Raw genomic sequence first — 22,807 nt, forward strand, 5'->3', positions numbered from 1 at the left:
TTGATGTGCTTCCTAAGGAAAGAGAAATCCATTTTTAAACTGAATAGTGAGTATCATAGTCATGAGACAAGAAGAAAACATGATATCCACTATGAACAGGCAAATATAAGTATGGTACAGAAAGGAGTCCATTTCACTGGCTGTAAGATTTTTAACACCCACCCTTCAAGAATTAAGTGCTCAGTAGAAGATGAGCTCTTGTTTAAACAAACTATAAGGCAGTTTCTATTACAAGGATCATTTCATATGCTAGAAGAGTTCCTGAACTACAGTGTTTAGCATTTCTTGTATTGTTAAGTGCAAATATATGCCCAAATCTACATTTGTAATCCTGACTATTCTTTATTGTGAAGACATATTTTGCAATATTTATTTTCTGTAACAATTATTATTTTGTAATATTTATTTATCTCTCAAAATTGATTTTCTGTAGAAGAAGGTAAGCTACTATTTACCGTAACCTGAAATCATTTTGTTTTGTTTTTATGTGCTACCACAGATTTCTGACACAATCCATATCCTGTGATACTGTCACAACATGGATCACCAGAACAATAAATAAATAAATAACTTATTCAATGCCTGTTTACCTGAGCTTAATAATGTTAGAAGAACAAGATAGTCATTACTTTATGAACTGCCTGAGACAATTCATTAAAGTTAAAACATGTTATAAATATATACAATTTATCTCTAACACATCACAAAATAATTAAGGTAAAGACATCCACCACTTCACTTTGAAGGGTACAGGAACAAAAAGATGAAGAACAGTAAGAAATCCTTTGGTAAGTTTCAGTTGCAGCTGTTTACTATTAAAAATTTGATAGGTTACATGATTCTACCAAAACTGCAACAGAACAGGCATTTTATTTTTGTGTGAGATGTTACCAATTTCTTATTTCAAAAAGCATCAATTAATGACCGATTTCTTTTCACAACAGGTTTAATTTTGCTTCTTTTGCCAAAACACAGAATAATTTGTGCAAAATCACACTCTGTAGCTGCTGTGACAAAATCCTGAAACAGGAACTGGTGACAAGGGAGGTCAATAGCTTATGGAAAATCTCATTGTATCAGTTTACAGTAATAACAGAAAAAATTTAATGTTTTTCATACTAGCAAATTCTCTTTTCACTAGCTGTACCTGACTCAAAATTACAGTACTGGCTGGAAAAAATAAAATAAAAACTGCACCTTCTGCTACACTGCTGTAAATAAATTTCTGTTTGTTAACCACATGGCAAAACACACTGTCCTTTGCATGCTATCATTGGCCAAAATCACGTGTCAATATCTCAAACGGTTTATGAGATATAAGGGATGTTACGAATATTTCATTCCCACACTCATGTGATCATAAGTGAACATGCTACTTGAAATACATTATCTCAAGATTGCAGACCGATAGAGACCTCCTCCAAAGTCTAAAGAAAAATTAAATATCTTAGCTAAGTTTCATTCACAGCAAACTATACTGTAATACACACCAAACACACAATCACAGTGATCCCTATTTCTCAATGCAACATTTTCGAATTTGTTATTTATGTAGGAAGTATTACAATAACTACAACCATTAACAAAACAATGGACATTTCAAAGTGAAGCATTTTTTTTTCTTTTTTCTTTTTTACCATATAGATTCTGTAAATCTGCTTGAGAAAGAGTGCAGAGTATGTGCCTCAATTCTGTCAGGGCAGTGCCTTGTCTAGCCTGGCCCACTCTGGGTGATGACACACTGAGTGCGTTGTGGTCTTTTCTTTAGGTGGTGTGACAGAATAGGAATACGACACAGGTGAGCTCACTCTGCTGCATGCGGTGGGGGAAGGGGGGATGTAACATGTGGCGCACAATGACACAGAAGGAGACTGCTCTGGGATGTAGAAACTAAGAAAGAGTGAGACAAGGAGAGGAGGTTGTGATTGTAGAATGAAAATAGGGGACATGGGGATGGGGACGGAGGTAGATGCAGGACAGGAGCTAGTGGAGATTGTGGGCAGGAGGACTGCATGGTCAAAGAAATTGTTGTAAGAGCAAATTCCATCTATGTAGATCAGAGAAGCTGGTCCTGATATAGAGGATGGCACAGGCTGTGAAGCAGAAACTGAAGTCAAGCATGATGTGCTTAGGAGCATGTTCCACTAACTGGTGCTCTTGACCACAGTTTGGCGGTGATCATTAATTCTGGTGGACAGTTGGTTGGTGGTCATGCCCACATGAAAGGCTGTGGAAAAGTTGCAGCTGAGGTAGTATATCAAATGATTGCTTTCATTGGTGGTCCTGCCTCTGACATGGTAAGGTATGCCTGTGATGGGATTGGAATAGGATGCGCTAGGTGCTGTAACTTACCAAACAAAAACGTTGGTATGTTGATAGAGACAAAAAACGCACAGACACACACACAAATTACAAGCTTTCGCAACCCATGGTTGCTTCATCAGGAAAGAGGGAAGGAGAGGTAAAGACGAAAGGATGTGGGTTTTAAGGGAGAGGGTAAGGAGTCATACAAATTAATGATATGAATATAATGGAGGGAAACATTCCACATGGAAAAAATATATCTAAAAACAAAGATGCTGTAACTTACCAAACGAAAGTGTTGGTATGTTGATAGAGACAAAAAACACACTAACACACACACAAATTACAAGCATTTGCAACCCACGGTTGCCTCATCAGGAAAGAGGAAAGGAGAGCGGAATGCTGCAGAAACTTGTGTCATAAAGGAAAGGAGAAAAAGTCAAGTGAGAGCAGTGAAATAAAGTTACAGGAGTAACAAAAATGGAAAAGACAAAACTTGAAAACATTAGCAGCATGACACATGAAGACCCCTGAAAGAGAAGACTAAGGAAAAGAGATTAAAACGGTACAGGCATGTGAACAGAATGGATGAGATGAAGATGGCTACGAAGATGGATAGGTTGTAGATGGAAAGGGGGGGAGGGGGGGGGGGGAGAATGAAGGGGAAGGCCAAGGGACACACGATTAAAAGGAGTGAAAGAAAGCATTTGGTAAAAAGGAGAAAATTGGGCTTGAGTAGAGGAAGAGAGGTGGTGGAGTGAGGAAGATTGAGAAACTTGTGTTCCAATCTAGCCCTGCAGAAATGCATACTGGAAATTAGTGTGATAAGAGAACAGAGAAAAGAATCAAGGAACAGATTAGGGCAGGAAAATGCTGTATAATCACAACCGAAATGAAAAGGAAATAAGGTGCACATGACATGTAATCAGGTGAATAGATGGAAGATCAAACAAAGAATCTTTGTGCTGGATTCCAAGAGATAAGAAAAGACAATGGACAACCTGATGGACAAAATTTGCAAGTCAGCTGATGATTTCTTGGTAGAAAGGACACAGCATGTTATTATGTTATTTAGGATGGTGAGTCATCAACATAAGTAGAAGTAACTTCAGGCATGCTCCAGAATGTGCTGCTCACATTGTACATTGGACTGGGCAGATTTTATTAATAATAACCGCACATGTTTTGCAATGATTCAGTTACTATCATGAAGTACAAGTTGAAAAAAAGCTGCACGAATATGCAGTCAGAACATGATAAAATTTAAATGTGGTGCAAAGACTGGTAACTTGCTTTAAATATATAGAAAAGTAAAATTTTTCACTTCCCCGAGTGAAGAAGAATGGTATCGTATCAGCAAGTCAAAACTGGAAACAGTCATCTCATACAAATGGCTTGCTGTGACAATTTGTATGAATATCAAATGGAGCAATCAAACAGGCCTAGTCACAGGTAATGCAGGCTCAGACTTCGATTCACTGCCAGAATACTGGCTAAATGCAGTCCGTCTACAAGGAACAATGTTTATTAAATACCTGAGTGACACATCTTAGAATATTGTTAGGTGTTTGGGAATACCAAATAGAACTCACATGGACTGTTGTACATATTCAAAGAAGGGCTACGAGAACAACCACAGTTCTGTCTGAGACATATCTGAATTGGAGGATGTCAATTAGCTTGTAAATGCCTATTAACTAAGTTATGTATGAGGGACATTCAATAAGTAATGCAACACTTTTTTTCCTCAGCCACTTTTGGTTGAAAAATGCAGAATTTATTGTGGGACATTGTTGAATATTCCCGCTGCAGCCCCTGTAGTTTCCTGAAGTTCTGATAGGTGGTGGAGCTGCACATAGCATTCAAAATGACATCTGTAACGGAGGTCCGTTCCAAACAGACAGCTGCCATTAAGTTTTTTTTTTTTTATTTTTTTTTGAGCATGGAAGGTATTCAGAGGTGTTCGCAGAATGTCTACAGAGAGATGGCAGTGGACAAAAGCACAGTGAGTCATCATCGCAACAAGATTGTGCAAACCTGTCCGATCTCCCATGAGCCAGCCAACTGCACACAACTGTCACTACTGCAATGTTGGAATGTATGAACACTCTCATTTGATGTTAGTGATGAATCACAATCAAACACCTTGCTGCCCAACTGGATGTTTCTGTTGACACAGTCATCCACCAGATGGGGTACTCAAACATGTGAGTGCCTTCTGGGTTCCTCACTGCCTTACAAAAGACTATAAAGAGTAATGAAGGATCATCTGTGCTGAATTGCATGTGCATTATGAGGCTGATTGTGATAACTCTTTGTTGAACATTGTCAACGGTGATGAAATGTAGGTTCATCACTTCAAACAAGAAATACAACAATGGCAATCCACGGTGTGGTGTCACATCACCTTTCCTCGTGGGGGAGGGGCAGTGGGGGGGGGGGTTCAAAGCTGCACCCTCAACCGACAAAGCCATGGCAACAGTCTTCTGAACTCTGAAGGCGTTATTCTGTTGGATGTCCTCCTCCATGCTCCAAGGATCAAATCAGAAATGTGTTATGCTACCCTCAGGAAATTGAAGAAACGACTTTGGTGTGTTCGTCACCACAAAAATAGAAATGAAATTCTTCTTCTCCATCACAATGACAGGCCTTACACAAGACTGCACACTAAAGAGGAGTTCAGATAGCTTCACTGCACAATTCTTCCTCATCCAGCCAACAGCCTGGATATTGCACCATTTGACTTCCATATGTTCAGCCCAAAGAAGGACGCACTCCATGAGCAAGCAGCATTTGGATGACGGAGAGGTTAGTGATGCAGCATGACGTTGGCTCTGACGTCAAGCAGCAGAGTGGTATGATGCACACATACAGGCCCTTCCAGTATGGTTGTGTAAGGCAACTGCATTGAATAGGAATTATGTTGAAAAATAGGGTTTTGTAGCCAAAAGGGTGGGGAATAATGTGGTGTATAGCAATCCTGAATAAAACCAAACTGCTTTCAGAAAATAATGTGTTGCATTACTTATTGAACGTCCCTTGTTATGTTAAGTGAAATATAAAGAAATATACTTCAGATTCCTATGTATTGACCCTGCACAGACTGTGAACACAAAATCAGACTAATTAAAGCATACACAAAGGCATTTCAGCATTCTTCCTGAACTACACATGCAATCGGAACGTGAAGAAATCCTAATGTGGTACGCTGCTTTGTTCCCTCTGTGATACATTTCGAAGTGGTTTCCACAGATCAATACTGATTTAAAACTTTTCTGATCATAAAAGCCTGTATGTACATATCATAGATATAATATCAAAACTCAAATGGTGTGTGCAGAGATTTCTTGGTTGCTAAATATGAAATGTAAAAAGTAATAAGAAGGTACCTGAAATACTCTTCAACAAGTTTGCTCAAAGAATCTGTATTCCTTGTAGTCATACATGGATTCCCAGGATCTGGATGAAGAATCTTCTGAATTGGTGGAAGTATTGGTTCTGGCAGTTGTTGCAAGAAAAACACCACCATCAGTGTAGCTGCATAGCTCGAGAACCTATAACAGAAATAAACTTGAAAAGACACAAAGATATGTTTGGAGCAACACAAGATTAATATCAAGAACGAGATTTTCACTCTGCAGCAGTCTGTGCACTGATATGAAATTTCCTGGCAGATTTAAACTATGAGCCGGACAGAGACGCAAACTCGAGAGCCTCGTCTTCCGCAGACAAGTGCTCAACGATGCAGCTACCCAAGCATGGCTCACAACCCATCCTCACAGCTTTACCTGCACCAGTACCTAATCCACTACCTCCCAAACTTCACAGATGCTCTCCTGTGAAACTTGCAAGACTAGCACTCCTAGAAGAAAGGATACTGCAGAAACATGGCTTACCCACAACCTAGGGGATGTTTCTTGAATGACATTTTTATCCTACAGCAGCATATGCACTGATTTGGAGCTTTGTTGCAGCCTAAAACTGTGAGCCAGACTGAGGCTTGAACTCGGGGACCTTTGCCTTTCATGGGCAAGGGCTCATCTGACAGAGCAACTGAAGCATGACTGATGACCCATCCACACAGCTTTACTTCCACCAGTACCTCATCTCCTACCTTAAAAACTTCACAGCAGCACTTGCTCGTGAAAGGCAAAGGTCTTGAGTTCAAGTCTCGGTCTAGCACACAGTTTCACTCTGCAAGGAAGCGTCATATCAGTGTACACTTTGCTGCAGAGTGAAAATCTCCTTGTGGAAACAGCTCCCAGGCTATGGCAAAACCATATCCCCACAATTTTCTTCCTTTCAGGACTGCTAGTTTTGCAAGTTTCACAGGAAAGGTTCTGTGAAGTCTGGAGGGTAGGAGATGAGGTACTGGTGCAAGTAAAGCTGTGAGGATGGAATGTGTAAACACCTGCCCACAAAAGGCAAATGTCCTGACTTCAAGCCTCGGTCAGGCACACAGTATTAATCCACTAGCAAATTTCAAGATCAATATCATTTAGAAGCAGAAATACCACTTGGAAAGTCATCATCATCATCATCATCATCATCATCATCGTCATCAACAACAACAACATCACCACCATCATTAGCATCACTGCCACCATTATCATAATCAGAACTGCCTGAAACTTTATAGAATTGATATAAAACTCTTCTCAACAGGTGAGGCATTTGGAAGTCTTCTGGGGCGATTCTAACATGTAATTCTGAATTACACCCTTATTCATATGTATCGAATGTATATAAGCAGAGCACTTCCTTTCTTCCAATCAAAAAGCAATGAAGATTCTAATTCCCTTCGTAGGAATACATTTATATAGAGATATCATCATCCCTAGGAGGGACTAGATTCAACTCAGTAACATCTCTGTGCTTTCCTGCAGTTTCAATCAGTAGGGTGGCTCTACTGTGCTTCATCTGTGTAACTAATACCTGTCAAATATCATAAAATATTTCAAATTACGAAACATTGGAGCAACAAAAATTGATTTACTTCTGTTCTGACTGTGAAACAGCATGGACATTAAATCAAACAATACATGCACAGTGCAGAAATCACATCATTACTGTACTCAAACTGCATCGTTGTCATGACCACCACCACCACCACCACCACCACCACCACCACCACCATCACCACCTCCCTTCCAAGTATTAGGGCTATAATCCATTATGGTCTCATTGAGAACTTCTCCTGCCTTTTTGTATTGGTTAACCTACTATCTTACATTTTTGGGCTGGTAGTGTAGCATGGATAATGGGACCCCCTTTGAGCTCATTCACAGTAAACATTTTCTCTTGTTGTTTTGGTAGTTCTGAATATAATATGCAGTGGGTTCTATTTTAAGTTGCTTCAACACATCTCCATTCTGTTTGTGATCACATTTGGTTTTAAAAAGCTGCTTGTCTCAAAAATTTCATTTCACAGGGTGTTAAGTCTTTTTCCATCTTTTTGCCTTCATTGTCTAGACTTCACTGCCATAACACAACATAGATTTTGCTATGATCTTATAGAGGTATATTCTGATGTGGTTCAGGAACAGGGAATGTTTCATTACACTACTAATAATGCTAATTGTTTTTGCATGTCTTGTGGTTTTTTCAGCTAGGTATGTTTTTTTTAACAAAGGATAGTTTATTGTTTTTGCATGTCTTGCGGTTTTTTTCAGCTAAGTCTGTTTCTTACACAAAGGATAGTTAATAGCCTAAATATTTGAAAGTGTTCACTCTTTCTAGAATTTTATTTTCAAACAGATCTTACTTTTTACTGGGTATCTCCCACAAAAGGTCATAGTTTTTGTTTTTCCAATGTTGATGACCATGCTGTATTTCTTAGACACAATTTATAAATTGTATGTCATCCTCTGAAGATGCTACAAGAGTTAAATCACCTGAAAAAAGTAAAGCTTCTTGGTTTGTGGTTCTGTTGACCTGAATGAAGCTGCATGCATTTGTCTCTACTCTTGGGTGATTTTATTCATAAAAATAATAAACTAGAGTGGTGAGAGGCCGCATCCCTGTTGTACTCCTGCACATATTCTGCCACAAACTGATTTGTTCTCTTTATTGACAGATTAAATTTGTTCCATAAATTTTGTACATATTATTAATAAGTTGCTGGGGAATGTGATCAACTTTCAGAATCTGTAATAATTTGTTTCTTTTGACTTTATCAAAAGCTTTTTTGGAGCTAATGAAGGCAATATGTTTTTCTAGACTGAATTTTCCTTGTTTTTCTATTAGCAATTTCATTGAAAAACAGCCATCTTACATATCGAAAGACATTTTGCTCGCTACCCATGATGTGTTGATAGTATCTGCACAACTTGTTTTGATGACGCTGGCAAAAATTTTATGTGCCAATTTCGAAAAGCTTATTCCCTGCTATTTATCATAATTTTTTAGGTCTGATTTTTTGACGATAGGAACATTAATTGATTTAGTTCGGCTCTTAGGTACATCATCTCCTGACCAGATCATAGTTATTAGGTTTAGGAATCTGTCTATAAATGACTTGCTTGAATATTTCAACAGTTCTAGACTGAACCTTCTGCTAGGGCTTTATCATTATTTTTGTAATACTTCTTTAAGGTCACAGTTAGAGATGGTTTCTCTGAGAAGTCCTCTGGAAGCTGGATTGTAAGGGACTCTAATATTTGTTAGCATAGATTCTGAAAGTACTTCAACCACTTAAGTAAAGGGATGGGATTCACTTCCATATTTTCTTTCATCTCACTGTTTAATTTTTTAATAATTTTGACCATCTGTGGATGGGGTCTGTAAATTTCTCTTTTAGTGATTGAGAGTCTCTTTACATTCTGATTCTGATCATCTTGGTTAGTTATGTAACTGTTGTGGCTGTTTTTATTCAAACACACATTACATTATTAGCCGAATTTTTTGGAGTATTTTCAACTGTCACAGATTTCTGAAGAACAATTATCATCTAGTCACAGAGAAGAAAAGATTAAGGGATGTACATTGATTCTGAGAGGTGGTTTGGGATTATGAGACAAGATTACCCACTCTGGCTATTATAAAATTCAAACACAGGAAATGAGCGAAGAACGAACATTTTGAGTATCACAGCATATGTCGTTAAACTCTATATTGGTAAACAAATGCATTAGTTTCATAAAGCTGGAATACTGTTGCTCAATAAGATATATGTTTTAACAGTATTTCACTATGGTACATAATTGTGTTACATATTTTTAACTTCACTCTTAATATAATTTCTATGACACAGTTTTTGCTTGTAGCTTCAGTCACAAAACTTAACTATAATTATTATTAAAAAGCAAACCTAAAATAACAAATTTAAAGATATAATTCTTAATTAATATCTCTGAAAACAAATTCATGATGTGTGGCTCTGAAAAAAACATAATGAGTGAACAGGACATGAACTAGTCGGTTATGTTACAACAGTTTTCTTGAATTTATGTTGTTTGATAGCACGACCTCTTTTTAATATGATATTTTATGAAACGAGTTTCAGTCTTAGATGCAGAATATGATCCAGATGAGCACAGGATCATATATTTCTGATGGCAATCAGTGTCATATAAATCTATATTTACTGAAATAGATGATATCAATGTAATGGAAGGAAACATTCCACGTGGGAAAAATTATATATAAAAACAAAGATGAGGTGACTTACCGAACAAAAGCGCTGGCAGGTCGATAGACACACAAACATACACACAAAATTCAAGCTTTCGCAACAAACTGTTGCCTCATCAGGAAAGAGGGAAGGAGAGGGGAAGACGAAAGGAAGTGGGTTTTAAGGGAGAGGGTAAGGAGTCATTCCAATGTCTGTATGTGTGGATGGATATGTGCGTGTGTGCGAGTGTATACCTGTCCTTTTTTCCCCCTAAGGTAAGTCTTTCCGCTCCCGGGATTGGAATGACTCCTTACCCTCTCCCTTAAAACCCACTTCCTTTCGTCTTCCCCTCTCCTTCCCTCTTTCCTGATGAGGCAATAGTTTGTTGCGAAAGCTTGAATTTTGTGTGTATGTTTGTGTTTGTTTGTGTGTCTATCGACCTGCCAGCGCTTTTGTTCGGTAAGTCACCTCATCTTTGTTTTTATATATAATTTACTGAAATAGACCTCTACAGCCTTTCTATTAACATTATTCTCGTGAACAGAATGATGCTCTTAGTCACATCAATGTATCATAAAAATTATTGTTTTTCACTGGTGACCATATGCAGATGCTGAGGTTAATCTTAGCTATGATGACGTGTCAATATCTACTTTGCTGTACCATCATCAGAATTGTATAGCTAAGGCTTTCGACTGCAAGTCCTTAAATTGTTTGCTTATTAGGCATCAAGGGATTGTGCCACACATTTATTTACCGAGAGCTCTATTACGTTTTATTTTCCAAAATTGTAGGTATGAAGTTGGTGGCCTTGAATTGTCTGACTGTTTGGTTACTGCAGAGATGTGTACGTATGCTGTAACAGATACATTTGTGAAATACAGTATGATATAGTGTAAGAAATACATTTGTAGACAGTTCTGGAAGGTAGCACTTGTCTTGAAGGTTTTAGAAAGGTCTTCAGCACAGTGGAAGAAGAACTGCTCATTCCTGCAGATTGCCATCCACATGTAGTTAGAAATGGGAGAAGCTTTTCGGTGTGGAAGAGATGGGGCCTATCAAATGTGAGAACTATTCCTCCAACCCATATTTTGCCCCTGCTGATTTCCATGGACACCATACTCATTAACTCCTCTCTTACATCCACCCTCATCCCTGATTATGTTCATTGTGCGATATCACTCTGGCAGGGTTTACAGATGGAAGAGTCAGATAATTGGCAGAAGCCATCAACCATGGGCACTCGCATGTCACCCTCCTATGCCAACCTGTTTGTGGACCACCTAAAGGAGACCTTTCTAGCCTCCCAAAATGCCAAACCCTTAGTCTGGTTCAGGTTCACTGATGCTATCTTCATGATCTGACACCCTATCTCATTTCTTCACAGCCACGCATTCTCTCTCATCTGCTTCACCTGGTCCTCCTTAACCCAGCATGCCACCTTCCTGGACATTGACCTCCTCCTCTCTGAAGGCTCCATCCACACCTCTGTTCACATTAAACCCAACAACTACTAACATTAGCTGCATTTCGACAGCAGTTATCCCTTACACACCAAAACATCCCTCCCGTACAGCCTGGCTATCTAGAGTTGGTGTATCTGCAGTGACAGAACTCCCTTGCCAAGTATGCTGTGGGCCTCACCAAGGCCTTCACAGAGAGGCACTATGCCTCAGACCTAACCTGTAAACAGAACTCCTGTGTCATTTCCCCACACACCCTCAATCCTACAACTACCCCCAAGAACCAGCCACAAAGGAGTGCCCCCTCTGGCACCCTACACCACCCCAGACTGGAACAACTGAACCAAATTCTTTGTTAGGGCTTTGATTACCTATCATCATTCCCTGAAATGTGGCTCATCCTATTCAAAATCCTTCACCTCTCCAAAACACTGTTCTGTCGCCCACCCTACCTATACAAAGTCCTAGTCCTCTCCTATGCCACCCCCAATACCAACCCCTTGCCACACAGATAATATCCCTAAGGAAGACCCATGTGCAAGAACTACCCAATACACTCACCCAGCACTTGCTATTCCAGTCCTGTCACAGCCTCGTTCTACCCCATCAAAGGCTGGGACACTGTGAAAGCAGCCACATCTTACACCAGCTCTGCTGGAACCATTGTAAAGGCTTTTATATTGGTGTGATTACCAACCAGCTGGTGGCAGGATGAACGGCCACTGCCAAACTGTGGCCACGAGCAAAGCAGACCACACTGTGGCACAACATGCAGCTGAACATAAAATGCTTTATTTCAATGGCTGCTTCACTATTTCAATGGCTGCTTCGCTACACAAGTCATCCTGATCCTCCCCTACAACACAAGCTTTTCTGAACTGCACAGGTGAGAGTTATCCTAACACATTCTCCTCTTCTGAAAGTATCCCAGCCTCAACTTACAGTAAAATATTGTCCCCACACCCTCCGCCCAACAGTTTCCACCTTCTCTGTGTCGTATCACCTCCTCCCTATTCTCGTCACCCACTATTTATGTGCCACCCTCTGCCAATGCACCAGCCCATCTTTCCTCTTTCCCATTCCCCTCCTTTTTCACTCCCCATTCGCCCCCTCCCCCCTCCACCACCCTTTTGCACAGCCTCCCGATGCTGCACCTGTTGGCAGTCCACTCCTTGCACGTTCCATCAGAAAATGTTCTTCTCCCCCCACTGGTATAATGCTATCCCATAACCTTCCCCGCCCTCTCCAGATTATCGCTTCTGTTCTACATGACAGAATTGTGAAAGTTCGCAAAAAAAAAAAAAAAATGCCAACTGATACCACCTGAAAATAAGAGTTAAAACTGCAGATTGCATCTTATAAAGCTAACATTTATTTGAGGCTTATTATGGATGTCAATTAATTTTTTCCACATTCTAATTGAGGCTATAATGAACTGGATGTTTATGACATATGCTGTATCTTTCCTTCCACTAATTAAAGAATGCTGCTGCATACATATAAAACAAAAAAATCTGACAATTTGCATCACTTCTCACAGTATATAGCAGAAACAGTATGTCTGAGCTGCACAAGCACAGAAGAAAGTGCGATCGACTACCATGGACTTGCTCCTCAAACAATCCATTGTCTATTTATACTAACTTTGTAAGCAGCGGAAAACACACACATTAGGCAAGCTTTTGGAGCTACTGGCTCCTTATTCAGGCAGAATACTTGAAGCGGAAGGAAGAACGGCGAAGGAAAAGGACTGGAGAGGTCTAGGAAAAGGAGTAGATTTTGGGAAGGTCACCCAGAACAGCAGGTCAGGGGAGACTTATTGGACAGGATGAGAAGAAAAGACTGATTGTTGCAGACTGCATCGAACAAGATTTGAAAACCTGGGAGCTTAAACTTGCAAGGCAGGGTAATATGCAAGACAGAGATTACTGCTTAAACATCGTGCATGAGTTAATAAGGATGAAAAACTAAGTGCATTGTATGTAACAGAGGTGGGAGGGGGGTGGTGAAAAATAGACGAGTAACACAGTGAAAGATGTAGAAAACAAAAACAGAGTGAAGAAAGGAGTAACTACTTTGAAGAAATGCTGAGACAGAAGAAATTACCGTAAATTACGGCCAGGTGGGTGGCAAGAACCAAGGACATGTTGTAGCATTAGTTCCCACCAACAGAGTTCAGAGAAACTGATGTATGGGGGAAGAATCCAGATGGTGCCTGTGGTGAAACAGAAACCGAGATCACGACTCTCATGTTGTTGAGGATGCTCTGTAACAGGATACTGTGTGTTGCCATCATACACGCTGTGCCTATGCCCATTCAACCTCATTGATAATGTGTTGGTAGCCACATTCCGATGTAAAAGGCCGAACACTGTTTACATCCCATTCAACCTGATTGATAATGTGTTGGTAGTCATGCCAATGTAAAAGGCCGAACACTGTTTACGTAACAGCTGGTATATGACATAAGTTGTTTACAGGTAGCTCTCACTTTGATAGTATATGTTTTGCGAGTTACAGTGATGGTATAGATGGTGACAGGAGGGTGCACGGGGCAAGTCTCGCAGTGGGGACAGTCACAGGGGTAGGAGACATAGAGTAGGGAGATGGGTGCCAAAGGAGCACGGGGTATGACAAGGATATTGCGGAGATTGAGAGGGAAACTGAAACCTAATCTAGGAGTGGTGGTCAAAATATCAGACAAAATGGATCTCACTGCAGGGCATTATTTTAGAAAGTCATGGTCTTGTCGAAGCAGCTGATTAATACACTCCAGTCCAGGATAATACTGAGTATCAGTGGTGTGCTCCGAAGTTGTTTGTTGGAGGGATCAGCAGTATCAGGAGTGGAAGTGATGGCTTGGGAAATCTGCTTTTGATCTAGGCTGGTGGGGTAATTACAACCAGTGAAGGCTGAGGTGAGGATGGCGGTGTATTGCTGTAAAGAGTCTGCATCCGAACAAATATGTATGCCCGAATGCCAAGGCTGTAAGGGATGAAACGTTTGACATGGAAATGATGGCATCTGTCAAAATGTAAATACTGCTATTTGTTAGTAGTTTTAATATGGGCAGAAACGTGTAGCTGGCCTTTGGTGAGGATGAGATCAACATCAATGAAAGTGGCACGGGATTCAGAATAGGACTATGTGAAATTTAACTGAGAGAAGGTATTCAGAGATCCCAGGAATTTTAACAGGTCTGCTTCACCATGAGTCCATTTGGTAAAGATGTCATCAATGTATCTAAACCACACCAAGGCAGAAGACTTATGGACCCCAGGAAAGCCTCCTCTAAATGACCCATGAAAAGGTTGGAATAGGAAGGAGTCATCCTGGTTCTCATTGCTGTACCCCTGATCTGTTTGTATGTCTGCCCCTCAAAGGTGAAGTAGTTGCTGGTAAGTACAAAGTTGATTAAGGTGAGTAGGAAGGACGTCGTAGGTTTGGAATCAGGTGAGCGCTGACCGAGGACATGCTCAGCAGCAGACTGACCATGTACGTGGGGGATGTTGGTATCGAGGGAGGTGCCATCAATGGTGACAAGCAGTGTGTGAGATGGGAGTGGGATGGGCACAAATTTCAGATGAATGGTCGATATCTTCGATATAGGAGGGAAGTCTTTGTACTACGAGTTGCAAGTGCTGATCAACTAAGGCAGATATGTTCAATGGGTGCTTTGAAGCCAGCAACTATAGGACGGCCAAGATGATTGGGTTTGTGGATAAAAAGAAGAAGGCAAAAAGTGGGGGTGCATGGTTTGGATGGTGTGAAAAGTTCTATTGACTGAGGTGTTAGTCCGTGTGAGGTACTTGATGTTTTGAGGAGGATCTGCAGGTCAATTTGAGTCAAGGAGATGAAATCTTGAAGGCAGATGCAGTATGTAGAGGTGTCAGATAGCTGGCGCAGACCTTCTCTAACATGCTCCTTTCGGGCAAGTAGCACAGTGGTCGATCCTCTGTCTGTTAGGAGGATAATGATGGAGTCATCAGCTTTTAGGGAACGTAGCACCTGGAGTTCTGCAGAAGACAGATAAGGATTATGTTGTGAAGCCATGCTGGACATGAGGAATTCTTGGAAGGCTTGTAAGGGATGATTCTGAGGTAGTGGTGGTGGATCAGGTTGGTATCATGGTCAGAACTGTTTACATTTTCTCCTGTGACTTTCTCTTTATATTTATCCAGTTTTTAAAATTTTGTCTCTTTGCAAGACTTTCCCAATTCTTCTTTCCCAACCTTTTTTTTTCTTACCGTATAGACCACAAACATATTACCTTTTACTAACCATTGCCTGTTCTCATTATTTCTGTACGAATTTTTCTCTGTTTTCTGATTTTTTCCTTCCTTTTCTTCAATTTCCTCTCTTTCATCCACCCTCTGCCTTTTTTTCTTTTTTGCCACTCTCACAATTTCTAATACTCCAAACTGTCCTCTCTTGCCATGATGATTCGCATCTCATATTACATCTGTTCTTTTCGAAAACATGCTTTTGCACTATCAAAACTAAGGTCCCACATTCTGTTTCTTGAAAATTGTTTGTCCCTTGGAGTTGCTCCAAAAAGCCTAACATTAAGAGTTCGTGTTTCTGGATGTAATCCTACTATACTTTCACAGTTTCAAATACAGCAATCTCTTGCTCTTACCCAGTTAACCTGTGGCCGATATGCCCCCATCAGCCAATTTTCACTCCACCAAACTTCTCTCCTAAAAAATCCTGCAATTACCTGCTCCTGATGATCCCTTGGATGGAATGGTCCATCAAGCCAAATTCAAACTGCAACAATATGCCAGACTGCACCTCAGAATGCTATCCCACCTTCTCCTAAACCACATGAATAGCGTTGTTTCCTTTCCTGTCCTCTGCAGCTCCCTAAACAGTCACTCTGTCAACCACCACTCGTCTCCTCAAACTGAGCTTGGACAACCTCCTTAACATCCCACAGCCTTCACCATAGTCTCTCAGAATAAGAATAACCCATAATCACAAGAACCAGTCACAATAGTACAGTGTCCTTAACCTCTCATCTAAGGAACTCTCCCCTCTTGAATTATCTGTATTACCTAAGTGTCTCACTTTCAGCCCTAAACCTGCATTTGATCATGCTGCTTTGGTGAAGAACGTACTTTCCTTCACATATAATGTCAACTGGAAAGACTACTTTGAAACCCAATCCCAAAACCTTTCTAACAGCAAACCTCACATTGAACCCTGCCTTGAACAGTTCCGACAACAATCCCAACTTGATCCACCACCACTACCTCAGATTCATCCCTTAAAAGCCTTCCAAGAATTCCTCACATCCAGCATTGCTTCACAACCCTTTCTCAGGTCCCTACAATGTGTTCCTAACCTGTCCTCTACAGAACTACAAGCTCTACACTCCTTTAAAGCTGATGACTCCATCATTATCCTCAGAGCAGACAAATGATCTACCACTGTGATACTTGACTCAAAGGAGTATGTTAGTGAAGGTCGACACCAGTTGCCTGTCACTTCAACAAACAGCGTCTGCCATCAAGATTCCACCCTCGTGATTGAAACTGACCTGTAGTCCGTACTTAAAACACCAAGCTCTTCACAAGGACTAACACCTCAATCCATAAAACTTCTCACACAACCCAAACCACACACCCCCACCTTTTACCTTCTTCCTGTTATCCATAAACCAAATCATCCTGGCCCTCCTATGGTTGCTGGCTTCAAAGCACCCACCAGAACGTATGTCTGCCTTAGTTGATCAGCACCTACAGCTCATCATACAAAGACTTCCCTACTATATTGAGGATATCATCCATTTCATAGCTCATCTGAAATTTGTGCCCATCTAACTCCCACCACAAACCTTGCTTGTCACCATTTACGCCACCTCCCTCTATACCAACATCCCCCACGTACATGGTCTGTCTGTTGCTGAACATTTCCTCAGTAGCACCCACCTGATTCCAAACCTATGACATTATACTCATCTTAATCAACTTTGTACTTACCAACAACTACTTCACCTTTGAGGGGCAGACATACAAACAGACCAGGGGTGCGGCCATGGGAACCATGACGGTTTCTTCCTATGCCAACCTTTTCATGCATCGATTGGAGGGGGGCTTCCTGGGATCCTTAAGTCTTCAGCTCCTGGTTTGGTTCAGATAGACTGATGCCATCTTTATCATACGGACTCATGGTGAAGCTGACCTGTTAAAATTCCTGGAATCTCTGAATAACTTCTCCCAATTAAATTTCACATGGTCCTATTCCGAATACCATGCCACTGCCCGTGATGTTGATCTCATCCTCAACAAAGGCCAGCTACACACTTGTATCCACATTAAACCTACTAACAAACAACAGTACTTACATTTTGACAGATACCATCATTTCCGTGTCACACGTTCCCATCCATATAGCCTTGGCATTTGAGGCAAACATATTTGTTCGAGTGCAGACTGTTTAAGGAACACATCACCATTCACACCTCAGCCTTCCTATGCCAGCCTTTTCATGGGTCGCTTGGCAGGGGTTTTCCTGGGATCCGTACGTCTTCAGCCCCTGGTCTGGTTTAGATACATTGAAGACATCTTTACCATACGGCCTCGCGGTGAGGCTGACCAGTTAAAATTCCTGGTATCTCTGAATACCTTCTGCCAATTACATTTCACATGGTCCTATTCTGAATCCCGTGCCACTTTCCTTGATTTTGACCCCATTCTCACCGATGGCCAGCTAGATACTTCTGCCCAAATTAAAATTACTAACAAACAACAGTACTTACATTTTGACAGATGCCATCATTTCCATGTCACATGTTTCCTACCATATAGCTTTGGCATTTGGGGCGAACATATTCGTTCGGATGCAGACTCTTTACAGTAATACACTACCATTCTCACTGGACATAAGTACCGCACCAGTCTAGTTCAAAAGCAGATTTCCCTGAACATCACATCCAATCCTGGTACTGCTGATCCCTCCAAAAAACAACTTCAGAGCACACCATTATCACTCAGTATTATCCTAGTCTGGAACATATTAATGACTGCTTCGACAAGGCCAAGATTTTCTAAAATCATCACCAAATTATCAATTAGGATGAATGGGCAGAGGCACAGTGTGTACGATGGCAACACGCAATATCCTGTTGCAGAGCATGCTCTACAATATGACAATTGTAACCTCGGTGCCTGTTTCACCACACGCACCATTCGGATTCTTCCCCCAGACACCAGTTTCTCTAACTACGCAGGTGGGAACTTGCGCTTCAACTCATCCTTGGTTCTTGCTACCAACCCGGCCTTAATTTATGTTAATTTCTTCCATCTCAGCATTTCTTCACAGTAACTACTCTTTACTCCACTCTGTTTTAGTATTCTTCATCTTTCATTGTCTTACCAGTCTACTTTACACTGCCCTCCTCCCACCTCAGTTACGTACAATACACTTAACATTTTCACTCTTATTAAATCATGCACGATGTTTAAGCAGTAATCTCTGTCTTTCATATTAACCTGTCTTCCACTCTAAGTTCTCAGGCTTTCAAATTTTGTCCGATGCAGTCCTCTGCAATTAGTCTTTCCTTTTCATCCCATCCGGTAAGTCTCCCCTGACCCATGGTTCTGGGTGACTTTTCTGAAATCTACCCCTTTTCCTAGACCTCTCCAGTTATTTCCCTTCATCCCTCTTCCTTTCCCTTCAACTCTTCTGTCTGAAGGAGGAGCCACAGGCTCCGAAAGCTTGCCTAATTATGACCTCCTTTAATGTCCGTATTCTACCACCACTTGGTGAGTGGAAGTTTTATCTATCCAATTAATTTATATGGTCAAATATTGCTTGTTTTTGTTGTGTCCTCAGAGTCTTTCATGGCGGCATGACTGAATAAAATCTTGGTTTTGAAGCCACGTCAATTTGAATAAAATTCTTGAGGTTTTGATGGCTAGCTCCACCATCGTCATCAGGAGTGACTAGTGACTACCAGTGCTGGCACTATTTCTCACTTATGTACCTACAATTAAGGCTGATGGCACCAATCAGCGTGTGCTGAAAACAACTTGTGCGTGGAAGGTGAATAGCTAGCTCCACCATCGTCATCAGGAGTGACTAGTGACTACCAGTGCTGGCACTATTTCTCACTTATGTACCTACAATTAAGGCTGATGGCACCAATCAGCGTGTGCTGAAAACAACTTGTGCGTGGAAGGTGAATAGCTAAGCATTGCCTCGAAAACAGACACAAAATAGTTTGAGAGCACAAGAGTCTTGGCTCATGCATCAACATACTAGGACTCCATTATAAAAGAGGCAGCCGCGATTAGAATAAGCAGCAATAATTTAACAGAGACCACGGTTACACACTGAGTAGGGCATGGGAGCGGGCTTTGGATGTTAAAAGAAAGCAGTGACAGATGTGTAACGCTTGCAGGGAGGCAGGAGCGGCTGTTTCAAATGTGGCGCCAGCCCATCGTGTCACCTGATGTCACTAGTCACTCGGTCCTGTGGCGGGCCAGGGCTGCTATGAGCTGTCAAACTCACCTTCTGCACACGCGTTCCTTTCGGCCATCTTTGGTTGGTGCCAGTGGCCGTAATCATAGGTATATAAATGGGAAATATTGCCAGCAGTCAGTAGTCATACTCCTGCTAACGATGAGGGAGATAGCCAGTGAAAGCTCAACAATTTTATTTGAATTGAGGCGGCTTGTAAACCGAGAAGATTTTATTCAATTGTGTTCCCTGTCATATTAACTTTGTGTACCAAAATATGGGTGCAGAAGTATGTGGGCACATCTCATGACCCCAAGCCACTGCCTGGGTTCCCTCTGACTACTACTCACAATGTCCTTTCACCCATGCCAGAACACTAGCATCCCTGCAACTTGCACCTGGCAACAAGGCCTCCAACACATCGTAAAACATCTCTCCGACAGAGCATGAAGAGTTTGGTGAAACATGTCCACAGTGCTATGCCTCACCAGAACTATTCTCACGAGGCAACGAAACCTGACATGTTGAATCCTGCCCTGGATTTTTTTTATGCAGGAAGAAATACACTATCAAAATGTTAGCTGCTAAAAAATGTTAATTTGAAAACTAACAAATTCATAGCTTCCAGGTGGCTGGAGAAATGTGCACCCCTACCGGAACTGTAGAAGACTATGCATTGACAATGTGGCAGACACACAGCCTTGGTTGACAGAGCATCGGTAAACAGATAACATGACACAATTAAATCATAATTTGAACAGTGAATGTTGGTAATTTCTCTGACACAACTGTTCACAGTTACCTTTCGCTCGAATTTGCAACTCATTTAAAATTCATAATGATTACCAGTTGCTTGTTGCGGTATCAATAAGTCAACAATGGAGGTAAAACTGAATTAATATCCACTGTTTTTTTACTTCACGTATGGCTGTTAATAGCATCTGTCTTGTGAGGATTCCAGAGTTTTACAGTAGTGCGGAATCTAATTAAAAGTTCTAACAATTGCAAAGATGAAATATTACGACCATGTTATGCACTCAAAATCAGCTATTTCTCCCAAAGACCTAAATATGTGCTAGTCACAAGTTACTTTCTTGGACATTCATCCCAATGACGTCGAAATTTTGTTGTAAACTGGAAAATATTAGAAGAAACAGGAAATAGCTCTGATTATTCTGTGCATTGTGGTTTGAAAGATGACAGTTATGTCAATAAGCGACTGGAACAAGTATACCTTCCTAGCCCACAGAAAACTTTTACTATAATAGCTTTGAGTGCCAAAGAAAAGTTTTTAGTTGCAAATGTCCGTCTTGTTCGCAAGTAACAATATAATTCACAATGACCATTTTCAGTTTACTGTTATCATCGGATTGTTACAAAATGGAAGAAACACTAATGTGACAATAATAAGTTGAAGTGGCTCAAAACAAATACATAGAAAGTCTAATAGTAGATAAAAAATTAAATCTAAGAATACATTAAAAAGATAACATGGTTGTCAGCCATAACATTCCATTAAAAGTATTCTGATACAAGTATCAACGTCAATCTGTACATGCTGGTACATAACAAGTGCTAACAATGCCTTGAAGGTGTAATATATATGTAGTACATACACAAACTTCAGCTGGTAAAGGGAGTTAATGCTGACATATTAAGTAAACAGTATACACACACACACACACACACACACGCACACACACAAAGTAAAAAAGGGAAGGGAAGAGAGAGACCAGAGTTGGTTGTGCAATCGATGAATGTGGTGACACATTGATATGCAATAAAACCTGTGAAAAAAGGTGGGTGGATTACAATTTTTGCAGCTTGGTATCTGTCTTCAAGAGCCTCAAGGCAAATTAGGAACAAAAATAAAAAAAAAGGTCTGTTCAGTTGCAAAAATCGTAATCGAAGCAACAAAATTTGGAAAAATGAGAAACAATAATTTTCAATATTTAATTTGAAATGCCTTCTTACAATTTGTAGAAAATAATTATTTCTTTTTTTGGACTCTTGGGCCACACATAACACCACACCCGTTTTTGAAGAGGATAACAAAGAGGCTGTTGCAGTACTGGGAACTCCACCAGGAACAAATAATGGTTGGTTGGTTGGTTTTGGGGGATTAAAGGGAACAACTAACGTGATTCAACTTCTTGATAAAGAATTTTTCTAGAGTCAAAAGCATTTTTCAGACAATACAATTTCTGACAGCTCTTAGTCATTTCAACAGTATGGAAAGGAAAGTTGCTACTCACCATATAGCAGAGATGCTGAGTCGCAGATAGGCACAAGAAAAAGACTGTCAAAAACAAGCTTTCTGCCAGTAAGCCCTTTGTCAAAAATAGACCACACACAAACACACGCACACACACACATACATACACACACACACGATTGCAATCTCTGGCAACTGAAGCCAAAATTCCAAACCTAAAGGGGTGAAATAAGGGATGACTGTTTTTTTTTCCTTTTTTTAAATGTTGCTATTAAGGTAATTTTGAAGCTACACCTACAAAAATTGGTATTTGGTTTCTCAGTCAGAAACAAAGAATTACGTGTTTCAGTGTTTTTGAAAATTTAACCTCCTGGGGTAGAAACAGTGGGTGAAAGAGATTTTTGATAATATATCATCATACAGAACTGCTAAAGTATTTTTAAAACAACGTCTTGGTATTTGACTTCTCAGTTAAAAATAAAGAAATATGTGTCACAGTGTTTTTGGAAATTCAACCCCTGTGGGGATGGAACAGGGTATGAAAGTTTTTATGGACATATTTCATTATGCAAACATTTTTCAAGCTAAATCACTGGCATCTCTGTTAGATATAAAACATATACATGTCACCGTTTTTGGACATTCAACCCCTAAGGGTCTGAAACACTTTATGAAGATATTTCATTCCAATAGCATTTTCAAAGCAAAATCTTTGAAAATCGGTGTTTGGCTTCTTGATTGGAGATG

The 22,807-nt window shown here is 40.5% G+C and overlaps 1 protein-coding gene across 2 annotated transcripts in view; it reads right to left on the minus strand.

Moving 5' to 3' along the window:
* LOC124615396 overlaps window positions 1–22,807 on the minus strand; it is a 244,114-nt gene that overhangs the window by 91,141 nt on the left and 130,166 nt on the right. For both annotated transcript variants that reach the window (XM_047143227.1, XM_047143226.1), the window contains exon 8: window positions 5,694–5,858. In XM_047143227.1, coding sequence (XP_046999183.1) covers window positions 5,694–5,858 — 165 coding nt within the window. The remainder of the gene's footprint in view (window positions 1–5,693; window positions 5,859–22,807) is intronic.

Source organism: Schistocerca americana, chromosome 5 (assembly GCF_021461395.2).
Source record: "Schistocerca americana isolate TAMUIC-IGC-003095 chromosome 5, iqSchAmer2.1, whole genome shotgun sequence".
In the NCBI taxonomy this organism is placed as follows: Eukaryota; Metazoa; Arthropoda; class Insecta; order Orthoptera; family Acrididae; genus Schistocerca; species Schistocerca americana.